The 13,150-nt window shown below is 40.6% G+C and overlaps 1 protein-coding gene across 1 annotated transcript; it reads right to left on the reverse strand.

The window, feature by feature from the left end:
- Positions 1-2,683: 2,683 nt before the first annotated feature.
- On the reverse strand, positions 2,684-6,150 carry s100a11 (S100 calcium binding protein A11). The gene is made up of 3 exons (XM_061931105.1): positions 6,123-6,150; positions 5,912-6,045; positions 2,684-2,893 (listed from the first exon to the last, which is right to left on the reverse strand). The coding sequence occupies exons 2-3, from the start codon at positions 6,038-6,040 to the stop codon at positions 2,756-2,758; spliced, it is 267 nt and encodes an 88-aa protein (XP_061787089.1). The 5' UTR covers positions 6,041-6,045; positions 6,123-6,150; the 3' UTR covers positions 2,684-2,755.
- Between the last annotated feature and the right edge of the window lie 7,000 nt (positions 6,151-13,150).

Here is a 13,150-nt window from a genome sequence, read left to right on the forward strand (position 1 = left end):
CTCTTTTCCTGTGTGCAGTGTTTTAATTCTTGTCTTGCGCTCCTATTTTGGTGGCTTTTTTCGGTATTTTCCTGTAGCAGTTTCATGTCTTCCTTTTGAGCGATATTTCCCGCATCTACTTTGTTTTAGCAATCAAGAATATTTCAGTTGTTTTTTAACCTTGTTTGTGGGGACATTGTTGATTGTCAAGTCATGTTCGGATGTACCGTATTTTCCGCACTATAAGGCGCACCGGATTATTAGCCGCACCTTCTATGAATTACATATTTCATAATTTTGTCCACCAATAAGCCGCCCCGGACTATAAGCCGCGCCTACGCTGCGCTAAAGTGAATGTCAAAAAAACAGTCAGATAGTTCAGTCAAACTTTAATAATATATTGAAAACCAGCGTTCTAACAACTCTGTCCCAAAATGTACAAATGTGCAATCACAAACATAGTAAAATTCAAAATGGTGTAGAGCAATAGCAACATAATGTTGCTCGAACGTTAATGTCACAACACACAAAATAAACATAGCGCTCACTTTCTGAAGTTATTCTTCATTCGTAAATCCTTCGAATTCTTCGTCTTCGGTGTCCGAATTGAAAAGTTGCGCAAGCGTGGGTTCCAAAATGGCCGGCTCCGTCTCTTCGAAGTCATCGGATTCAGTGTCGCTGTTGTTGTGCAGCAGTTCTGTGAATCCTGCCTTCCGGAAAGCTCGGACCACAGTTGTGACCGAAATATCTGCCCAGGCATTTACGATCCACTGGCAGATGTTGGCGTATGTCGTCCGGCGCTGTCTGCCCGTCTTAGTGAAGGTGTGTTCGCCTTCGGTCATCCATTTTTCCCACGCCGTTCGCACTCGTGATTTGAATGCCCTGTTGACACCAATATCCAGCGGTTGGAGTTCTTTGGTTAATCCACCCGGAATGACGGCGAGTGTTGTATTTGTGTGCTTCACTTGTTTTTTGACACCATCTGTGATGTGGGCGCGCATAGAGTCGTATATCAACATGGACGGAGCTGTGTGAAAAAAGCCACCCGGCCTCTTCGCGTAAACTTCCCTTAACCACTCGCTCATCTTTTCTTCATCCATCCATCCCTTCGAGTTAGCTTTTATGATGACGCCGGCTGGAAAGGTCTCTTTTGGCAAGGTCTTCCTTTTGAATATCACCATGGGAGGAAGTTTCTGGCCATTAGCATGGCAAGCTAGAACCACAGTGAAGGACGACTTCTCATTCCCTGTGGTGCGAATATTCACCGTACGTGCTCCCGTTGTATCAACAGTGCGGTTCACAGGAATATCAAAAGTCAGTGGAACCTCGTCCATGTTGATAATGTTCTCTGGCCGGATCTTTTTTTCCGCTATCTTCTTTTTACAATATGCACGGAAAGTAGCCAGCTTTTCTTTAAAGTCGTTAGGCAGTTGCTGTGAAATAGTGGTCCGTGTGCGGATGGAGAGATTGCGTCTTTTCATAAACCGGAAACACCAAGAAGCACCACCTTTAAAATCATCCAGGTGAAGTTCGCTTGCTAGCGTTGTTGCCTTCATTCGAATAGTGATGGTGCTGACACTTCTGCTTGCTGCTCTCTGCTCAACAACCCACTGTTCGAGTTCGTCCTCCAACTGTTGCCATCGTGCTTTGTTCCCTCGGAAACTCTGTTTTGTCTTCTTTACCTGGCGCAGGTCATCTTCTTGCTTCCTCCACCTACGCACCATTGATTCATTTATGTTATATTCTCTTGCTGCTGCTCTATTTCCGTGTTCTTCGGCATGACTTATTGCCTTAAGTTTAAATTCTGCGTTATAAGCGTGTCGTTTAGTAGGAGCCATTTTGTAGTCTGGTCTTTACAGATGTAGACACACAAAGGAAATGAAACGAAATATCCGCGCGCTTCTTTTTCTTCCGGGGGCTGGCGGTAGCGCTTCCTGTTCTATGGGGGCGGGTGCTTACCTTGGCGGTTGCTTGCGTAGAAGAAGAAGCGCTTCCTGTTCTACCGGGAAAAAAGATGGCGGCTGTTTACCGAAGTTGCGAGATCGAAACTTTATGAAAATGAATCGTAATAAAGCGCACCGGGTTATAAGGCGCACTGTTAGCTTTTGAGAAAATTTGTGGTTTTTAGGTGCGCCTTATAGTGCGGAAAATACGGTACATTGTATTGACACCGTCTTAGTTCCACAGTAAGTCTTTGCTGTCGTCCAGCATTCTGTTTTTGTTTACTTTGTAGCCAGTTCAGTTTTAGTTTCGTTCCTTAAGCTTTTTAACCCAACATTTTTTAGTGTTTAATTTTTTTTTTACTCATGAAATAATTTGTTTTTTCTTGGATTGTACACTTAGACCTTTATGTATGATATACATATTTTTGGGTTTCCTAATCCTGCTATGTAGCGTTCTCGTCGCAGACTAAAAAACACCAGTGGGCCGCTAACAGGCCCGCGGGCCACTGTTTGGTCACCCCCAATGTTGTGGTGTAAATAATAAAAACATGACATTGGGTAATATTTCCCGTGCGGACGACAAACCAGACACCAAAACAACATGGCGGATATTTTTAGTAATGGGCGCCAGCAGGTATTGTGTGTGACGCTGCGTGGAACAAGAAAGTTGGTGTCGTGGGAGCAGTGGAGCATGTATCAGATGACCGCGCTGGTCCTAAATCAAGGCTGTAATCCGACCAATGAATGACAGGAGGCTCCCAGACAATGAAGACTTTAATTCAGCTGAGCTGCAATCAGCAAATGCCGGCCCCGAGTAATTAGCCACATCGTCTCTACGACGGACTGAAGCCGCCCTGCTTGCTCGCCAGCTTCCCGATCAGCTGCCAGAACTCGGCAAAGGTCAGCTCGCCGTCGTCGTTCTCGTCCAGGGAGGACATGAGGCGGCCCACGAAGTCGGGCGCTCCGGAGTCCTGGACCGGGAAGAGGGACACAAAGAGGAACGGTAATACAAAAGACCTTTCTCGTCATTCGTGCGATTCATGGCAACATGTTGCCATCTAGTGGCCATCTGCGGTAACTCACATGCACAATATTATACGGATAAAAAGGGCGGTTCCTAATATTTTGTCCTTCTAAACCAGGGGCCACATTGCAGTTATGGTTGCCGCCATTGGCGTTGTTAGGCCTATTTTAGGGGGGCTCAAGCCCCCCTAAAATATTCTAAAGCCCCCCTAAATAATTTTGTGTTATTTATATATATATATATATATATATATATATATATATATATATATATATATATATATATATATTAGAGATGCGCGGATAGGCAATTTATCTCATCCGCAACCGCGTCAGAAAGTCGTCATCCATCCGCCATCCACCCGATGTAACGTTTGATCAAAACTGCATCCGCCCGCCATCCGCCCGTTGTTATATATCTAATATTAATTAAAAAAAAAAAAAAAAAGGGTGAAAACTACGCGAATTGCACCTTGTGCAGACAAAATTTTTCGATCGGACACGGAGGAATTAGCGATGTAAAAGACCACGTTGGGACAAAAAAACACAAGTCTAATGCCGTTGCTAGCGATACAAGTGGAAAACTTTCAACGTTTTTCGTCGCCCAAACAGATTCTTTGGATGTGATAAGTACTGAAGTTTTATTTACGGAGGCAATAATTGAGCATGGACTTCCAATCGCACTGGCTGATCACATGGGACAGTTAATAATGTAATGCAACCTTTAAAAATCATTACGCGGTGATCGCGATCCCAAAAATAAACTTTTCTTGCATGATAATGTCCAGAAAATTTCGCTTTATATTACTATAGAGTCCTTTTAACGAATGAGTTTGATGGTTTATCACAAACCTTAAATGAAATTCCATGGCCACCGTCCTGCTCTCTATATCAACCAGGGTGAGCCCCACCCCTTTCGTGAGCGCACTGTGCGCGGAGTGACCCCTGTTACGCGCCCCCGGCAACAGGGGTGGCAAGCAGGTAAGCTGCGCGGGCGGAGCGCGCGGAGTGACCCATGTTACGAGCCCCCGGCCACGGGGGTGGCGGGCAGGTAAGCTGCTTACCTGCTGCGCGTGACGCCGGCAGCGGCGAAAGCGGACGAGGCGGGGTGTCGGTGCGGTGGGCGCGGTAGTGACCCTGGACGTGCGTCGGGCCCTTCTCGCGGATCGCCTCAGCTACGGCTCCCGGTGGGGCCCTCTCGGGGGAAGGGGCCTCGGTCCCGGACCCCGGCGAGGCGTCCCTTCTCCGCTCCGTAAAAGTGTCCATCTCTTTTCTTTTTTTTTCTTCTGTTGTGGCATATGCTGCAGGTGCCTGCTCGTTTTTCGTATGTGGGTAACAACATTTAACTATGTATATATATTTCCCAATTGTTTTAACTGCCACCCGCAAAAAAACAAACAAAAAAAACAAAACAAAAAAAAATATCTAATTAATCCGCCCGACCCGACCCGCGAGCGGATAAAATCTTATTTTTTTTAATTTCATCCGCCCGATCCGCGGATAATCCGCGGACTCCGCAGTTGTGTCCGCAAACCGCGCATCTCTAATATATATATATATATATATATATATATAATTTTTTTTTTTTTTTTTTACAAATACATGCCGACATATTCATTATAAAGTGGCCCGAATATGAGTTTAAATAAATAATCATATAAACTGTCATTATTCACTCAGTTTCCCCTCACTTCATAGCGTAAATCACCAAAGATTATTCCCGGGCGCGGCACCGCTGCTGCCCACTGCTCCCCTCACCTCCCAGGGGGTGAACAAGGGGATGGGTCAAATGCAGAGGACACATTTCACCACACCTAGTGTGTGTGTGTGTGACAATTGGTACTTTAAGGTAGAGAGCCCCTTTACTGTGTCGGTATCCAATCCATTCCACTTGTTCATATAGAAAATGCCGACATCACTCAAAATCCAGTCCGCATTTTCTCTGCGACCTTGCTTGCGGTCCTTGGACTTGTTCATACAGAAAATGCCCACATCACTCTTGTAGAATCTATATAAAGTAATATACATTAGTCTAATGTTAAAACAATGAAAAAAACATTAAATATATTTGTTTTATTGTATTGTTACATTAATAGCTGTTGTATTGTTATAGAATGGCTTGGTAAACATTTCATAGGATTTTCAGAGGGAGGAAAAACCAAGACATTTAATATAAAATGTCAAATTAATAAATACATTAAAAGAAAAAGAAAAAAAATGGTTAAAAGCCATCGTCCCGGGGAGCATTTCATTTCGTCCCGTGCATTTTTTAAATAATAATAACAATGAATAATTTCTAAGTCTTTGTTAGCCGTTTGTGAAGTTTTGTGCTCGTGCGCTACGTTCGCTCGCGTCCTGTGCATCTCCTGGGGGCTAAGCCCCCCCTGTCCTTAAAAGCTAGTGACGCCCCTGTTGTGGACGCCATCTTTGCTCCACAGTAAGTCTTTGCTGTCGTCCAGCATTCTGTTTTTTTTGTTGTTTTTGTAGCCAGTTCAGTTTTAGTTTCGTTCTGCATAGCCTTCCTTAAGCTTCAATGCCTTTTCTTAGCGGCACTCACCTTTTTGTTTATTTTTGGTTTAAGCATTAGACACCTTTTTACCTGCACGCTGCCTCCCGCTATTTCCGACATCTAAAAAGCAATTAGTTACCGGCTGCCACCTACTGATATGGAAGAGTATTACACGGTTACTCTGCCGAGCTCTAGACCGCACCGACCACTCAACAACAACACATCATTTGCAGACTATAATTACTGGTTTGCAAAAAATATTTTTTAACCCAAATAGGTGAAATTAGATAATCTCCCACGGCACACCCGACTGTATCTCACGGCACACTAGTGTGGCGCGGCACAGTGGTTGAAAAACACTGCTCTATTACACCCAGTAATAAATAGTGATCATTGTTGACTGAAGCTGAAGAGACCAAATATGGAGAAAAGGAAGTGCCAACAGGACTTTTGTTACCTTGACATAGTTGGGCAGCTGAGAGGTGAGCAGGCTGTGGAACTCGTCTTTGCTCAAAGTGTTGGCGGCGCCGTCGTTTCCTGCATACGCCTTGAACTGGCTGACCAAAGTCAAGATTGCGGCCTCCATTGTTTCTGACAAAAGTCAACAGAAAGCAGAGTTGTTAGGTTTAAGAAGGAGTTGGAGGACAAAGTCTCATACATTACTGTACCTGTCGGATGCGCTGCGTCTAGTCGCCTAAATGGGCTGCCTCGCTCTTATTTATGCAACTTTTTTTGGGGGGGGATGCAGGGATCAGCGGAAAAACTTTCCACCGTCTTGCGCCCTCATGGTCGCTGCGTTTCCACAGCAAAGTGCTGATGACGACACCACACTAACAGATTAGCGTCCCTAATCAAGTGGGTCCATCATGCCCGTCTAAGCAGAAAAAGAGTGTATACCAAAAACATCAAAGAGACAAGACGTGAGGTCATGGTGGGCGGGGCACAGCAGGAGGTTTGTGTGATGGAACATACACTATATTGCCAAAAGTATTCGGCCACCCATCCAAATGATCAGAATTATGGTGTTGGGTTGTTTTTCAGGAGCTGGGCTTGGCCCCTTAGTTCCAGCGAAAGGAACTTTGAATGCTCCAGGATATCAAAACATTTTGGACAATTCCATGCTCCCAACCTTGTGGGAACAGTTTGGAGTGGGCCCCTTCCTCTTCCAACATGACAAGGTCCATAAAGACATGGATGACAGAGTCTGATGTGGATGAACTTGACTGGCCTGCACAGAGTCCTGACCTGAACCCGATAGAACATCTTTGGGATGAATTATAACGGAGACTGAGAGCCAGGCCTTCTCCACCAACATTAGTGTGTGACCTCACCAATGCGCTTTTGGAAGAATGGTGGACAATTCCTATGAACACACTCCGCAACCTTGTGGACAGCCTTCCCAGAAGAGTTGAAGCTGTAATATCTGCAAAAGGTGGACCGACATCATATTGAACCCTATGGGTTAGGAATGGGATGGCACTTCAAGTTCATATGTGAGTCAAGGCAGGTGGCCAAATACTTTTGGCAATATAGTGTATATACATCATATATTGTACGGTCCATATACTGTACACAACAATAAAAAAGCAGTATTGCAAAAAGTACAACAAATACTGCATTGTGTCTTTAGTTACTTTAGTACGGGCACCACTAGTGGTACGCAGGCTCCATCTAGTCCAGGGGTCGGCAACCCAAAATGTTGAAAGAAAAAATATCTGTCTGGAGCCGCAAAAAAATGAAAAGCCGTCTATAAGTGTTATAATGAAGGCAACACATGATGTAAGTGTCTATATTAGCTATGTTAGACTAATATCAAAATGACTTTAAAAGTCTTATATAAGGGTTATAATGAAGGCAACACATGATGTGTCTGTGAGCTATATTAGACTACTATCAAAATGACTTTAAAAGTGTTATTATAAAAGTGTTATAATGAAGGCAACACATGATGTAAGTGTCTATGTTACATATATTGGACTACTATCAAAATTACTTTAAAAGTATTATTATATAAGTGTTATAATGAAGGCAACACATGATGTAAGTGTCTATGTTAGCTATATTGGACTACTATCAAAATTACTTTAAAAGTCTTAAGTGTTATAATGAAGGCAACACATGATGTGTCTGTTAGCTATATTAGACTACTATCAAAATGACTTTAAAAGTCTTATTATATAAGTGTTATAATGAAGGCAACACATGATGTAAGTGTCTGTTAGCTATATTAGACTACTATCAAAATGACTTTAAAAGTGTTATTATAAAAGTGTTATAATGAAGGCAACACATGATGTAAGTGTCTATGTTACATATATTGGACTACTATCAAAATTACTTTAAAAGTATTATTATATAAGTGTTATAATGAAGGCAACACATGATGTAAGTGTCTATGTTAGCTATATTGGACTACTATCAAAATTACTTTAAAAGTCTTAAGTGTTATAATGAAGGCAACACATGATGTGTCTGTTAGCTATATTAGACTACTATCAAAATGACTTTAAAAGTCTTATTATATAAGTGTTATAATGAAGGCAACACATGATGTAAGTGTCTGTTAGCTATATTAGACTACTATCAAAATGACTTTCAAAGTCTTATTATATAAGTGTTATAATGAAGGCAACACATGATGTAAGTGTCTATGTTAGCTATATTGGACTACTATCAAAATGACTTTAAAAGTCTTATTATATAAGTGTTATAATGAAGGCAACACATGATGTAAGTGTCTGTTAGCTATATTAGACTACTATCAAAATGACTTTCAAAGTCTTATTATATAAGTGTTATAATGAAGGCAACACATGATGTAAGTGTCTATGTTAGCTATATTGGACTACTATCAAAATTACTTTAAAAGTCTTATTATATAAGTGTTATAATGAAGGCAACACATGATGTAAGTGTCTGTTAGCTATATTAGACTACTATCAAAATGACTTTCAAAGTCTTATTATATAAGTGTTATAATGAAGGCAACACATGATGTAAGTGTCTATGTTAGCTATATTGGACTACTATCAAAATTACTTTAAAAGTCTTATTATATAAGTGTTATAATGAAGGCAACACATGATGTAAGTGTCTGTTAGCTATATTAGACTACTATCAAAATGACTTTCAAAGTCTTATTATATAAGTGTTATAATGAAGGCAACACATGATGTAAGTGTCTATGTTAGCTATATTGGACTACTATCAAAATTACTTTAAAAGTCTTATTATATAAGTGTTATAATGAAGGCAACACATGATGTAAGTGTCTATGTTAGCTATGTTAGACTAATCACAAAATTACTTTAAAAGTCTTAAGTGTTATAATGAAGGCAACACATGATGTGTCTGTTAGCTATATTAGACTACTATCAAAATGACTTTAAAAGTCTTATTATATAAGTGTTATAATGAAGGCAACACATGATGTAAGTGTCTATGTTAGCTATATTAGACTACTATCAAAATGACTTTCAAAGTCTTATACAAGTGTCATAATGAAGACCTACTTCAACCGTTCCACCGTCAAACCATTCCTCTTAATCAGCACAAAAAACAAAGTTGTTTTTTGAACTTGGAAAAAATCCCGGTTTTCCCGAAATTCCAAGGAATTCCGTAGTACCATTTCTCAATTAAAAATGTTACTACTTCAACATTTCTCGACCGTTTTGAAAAATCCCAACACCAACCAATCAGAACATGAAAAGTTTTTCACCATTTAAAAAAAAAATTCCCTCTTTTCCCAGAATTCCTATTTTTTTAATGAAATTCCCATTGAAATGAATGGGACATTTTTCAAAATTCCACAACTCCTAAATGTTTCATCTAATTTAAATCGTCCCAACTTCAAAATATTCAGCCTGTTCAGGAATTGTGTGCTCTCCTTCAACAATTCTAAAAAAAAATCCCCGGATTTCCTAGAATTTTCCCCATTCAAAATGAATTGGCCATTTTTCAAACTTCCACCATATCCACATTTTTCAACCTATTCAAACCATTCCAACACCAACGCATTCCATTCATCCTGGACATAACACTTACCCAAGTTCCAAACCAAATTCCGGTTTTCTTGAAAATTTAAACTCTTCCACATTCAAACTATTCTTACATCCATACTACATTCTATCAGCATTTCAGTTCAACTTCAGCACTCACACGCAATTCCTTTGGGAATTGCCTCATCTAGTTTATTGCGTTTTCTTATCTAATTATGCAAACATCTAATAGTACTTTTTTTTTTACATACTCAAAGACACTTTGATTAAATTCCTAGTTGCATTTAGCTCATGTCCTTTAATGACTTGACGTGACAAAATGCCAACTTTTTTGAAATTAAATAATAAAATAACAAACATAGAGTTTGTGAGCCAGGTCTGCAAAAAGTGCGCTTTACATATAGTGTAATAGATCCCACTAAGCTGTTTCAAATGATTTGGTTATGAGATGGGGAACTATTAAACACCACTGCCAACTCCAAACATAATGAACAAAAAAAAAACATTACACCAAAACCTGATTGTGCTTTTAAAACAAAAAGGGCTGAATTTGAATGGAAGTCTTGTATCGGACTCTTAATGATGTTGCGTAGCGTGTGCACTGCTGACCTGCTGGCAGAATTTACGGCATGACAGGCATCTTGTCGTCGCTCACATTCCTGCTCACGACTTCAAAACGGGGAGTTGGAGTTTGAAGGCATAGCGAGCGTCATCTGCGGGGGAGAAATAGTTCAAATATGTTTGATGGATAAAAGTGGAGCTCTTGCATTCTTGTCCATTTTGAGCAGGCCACACAACGTGAGCTACACATCCATATTCCAATGTCCACTGACAATAGGGAACATCAGCACATCAGATAGTGAAGTGAACTATTTATATAACGCTTTTTCTCTAGTAACTCAAAAGCAATTTTGCATCGAGAAACCCATCATCTGCATTTAAGCTACATTTACACCCGTGTCAATGGCACTGGGAGCAAGGTGGGTAAAAAGGTCTTGCCCAAGGACACTGCGGCAGTGACTCGGATGGCAAAAGCTGGATTGGACCCTCAAGTTTCTGGTCTGCCGCGCTACCATCAGAGCCACACCACCCCAGGTACACATGCACAATCAAGGGCACATGAGGAACACGTGCACAATTTATCCATGTTAAATAGATGGGGGACACAAATGTGCAATTAAGGGCACGAGGTACACTTGCACAATCGAGGGCACATGAGACTATCGAGGGACACACATTAGGGACACATGCACAATTTATCCGTTTTAAACAGATGGGGGACACATGTGCAATTAAGGGCACAAAGTAAACATGCACAATCGAATGTGAGGTACTCGTGCACAGGGCACAAAGTAAACATGCACAATCGAATGTGAGGTACTCGTGCACAATCGAGGGTACATGAGACTATCGAGAGACACATTCGGAACACGTGCAGAATTTATAGATCCACAGATGGTGTACACATGTACAATTAAGGGCACAAGAGTAAACATGCACAATCGAATGTGAGGTACTCGTGCACAGGGCACAAAGTAAACATGCACAATCGAATGTGAGGTACTCGTGCACAATCGAGGGTACATGAGACTATCGGGAGACACATTCGGAACACGTGCAGAATTTATAGATCCACAGATGGTGTACACATGTACAATTAAGGGCACAAGAGTAAACATGCACAATCGAATGTGAGGTACTCGTGCACAGGGCACAAAGTAAACATGCACAATCGAATGTGAGGTACTCGTGCACAATCGAGGGTACATGAGACTATCGGGAGACACATTCGGAACACGTGCAGAATTTATAGATCCACAGATGGTGTACACATGTACAATTAAGGGCACAAGGTACACATGCACAATTGAGGGCACATGAGGAACACTTGCACAATTTATCAATTTTAAATAGAGATGTCCGATAATATCGGCAGGGATAAACGCGTTAAAATGTAATATCGGAAATTATCGGTATCGTTTTTTTTTATTATCGTTTTTTTTTATTAAATCAACATAAAAAACACAAGATACACTTACACTTACAATTAGTGCACCAACCCAAAAAACCTCCCTCCCCCATTTACACTCATCCACACAAAAGGGTTGTTTCTTTCTGTTATTAATATTCTGGTTCCTACATTATATATCAATATATATCAATACAGTCTGCAAGGGATACAGTCCGTAAGCACACATGATTGTGCGTGCTGCTGGTCCACTAATAGTACTAACCTTTAACAGTTAATTTTACTCATTTTCATTAATTACTAGTTTCTATGTAACTGTTTTTATATTGTTTTACTTTCTTTTTTATTCAAGAAAATGTTTTTAATTTATTTATCTTATTTTATGAATTTTTTTTAAAAGTACCTTATCTTCACCATACCTGGTTGTCCAAATTAGGCATAATAATGTGTTAATTCCACGACTGCATATATCGGTTGATATCGGTATCAGTAATTAAAGAGTTGGACAATATCGGACTATCGGATATCGGCAAAAAGCCATTATCGGACATCCCTAATTTTAAACAGACGGGGGATTTAAGGGCATCAACCCAGCAGCAAAACGTTGACTTTGGTCCTGACGTTGGGCAACTCAAACATAACGTTGAAACATGCTATTTGACGTTTAATCAATGGTTGATTTGACCAGTGAATTTTGGGTAGTTTCCCAACCAATATTCTACAACACGAATACAACGTTGAAACAACATGCTTTTTGACCACGTTTATTCAACGTCAGGTTGTGACGTTTATTTGACCTTTTGAAATTTGGTCATTTCCCAACCAACAACGTGGATCCAACGTTGGACATCAACATTGTCTCAATTTACAAATACAACTATTTTGCAACGTTGTTTCAAAGTAATTTAAAATATAATCAACGTTGCATCAATGTCTTGTGCCTGCTGGGAAGGGACACATGAGGGACACGCGCACAATCAAGGGCACATGAGGTATACACATGCACAATCTATCCATTGATATAGATGGGGTACACGTGTACAAACCCCGTTTCCATAGGAGTTGGGAAATTGTGTTAGATGTAAATATAAACGGAATACAATGATTTGCGAATCATTTTCAACCCATATTCAGTTGAATATGCTACAAAGACAACATATTTGATGTTCAAACTGATAAACATTTTTTTGTGTGAAAATAATCATTAACTTTAGAATTTGATGCCAGCAACACGTGCCAAAGAAGTTGGGAAAGGTGGCAATAAATACTGATAAAGTTGAGGAATGCTCATCAAACACTTATTTGGAACATCCCACAGGTGAACAAGCAAATTGGGAACAGGTGGGTGCCATGATTGGGTATAAAAGTAGATTCCATGAAATGCTCAGTCATTCACAAACAAGGATGGGGCGAGGGTCACCACTTTGTCAACAAATGCGTGAGCAAATTGTTGAACAGTTTAAGAAAAACCTTTCTCAACCAGCTATTGCAAGGAATTTAGGGATTTCACCATCTACGGTCTGTAATATCATTAAAGGGTTCAGAGGATCTGGAGAAATCACTGCACGTAAGCAGCTAAGCCCGTGACCTTCGATCCCTCAGGCTGTACTGCATCAACAAGCAACATCAGTGTGTAAAGGATATCACCACATGGGCTCAGGAACACTTCAGAAACTCACTGTCAGTAACTACAGTTGGTCGCTACATCTGTAAGTGCAAGTTAAAACTC

The sequence above is a fragment of the Nerophis lumbriciformis genome, linkage group LG37 (genome assembly GCF_033978685.3).
Source record: "Nerophis lumbriciformis linkage group LG37, RoL_Nlum_v2.1, whole genome shotgun sequence".
Taxonomy (NCBI): Eukaryota; Metazoa; Chordata; class Actinopteri; order Syngnathiformes; family Syngnathidae; genus Nerophis; species Nerophis lumbriciformis.

What these genes read in the sequence shown, in the direction of transcription:
- s100a11 (XM_061931105.1), bottom strand. Translation starts at nt 6,040, where the DNA reads ATGGAGGCCGCAATCTTGACTTTGGTCAGCCAGTTCAAGGCGTATGCA. An exon ending in AGCTGCCCAACTATGTCAAG is followed by an intron (nt 2,894 to 5,911) that starts GTAACAAAAGTC and finishes TTCCCGGTCCAG; the next exon opens with GACTCCGGAGCGCCCGACTT.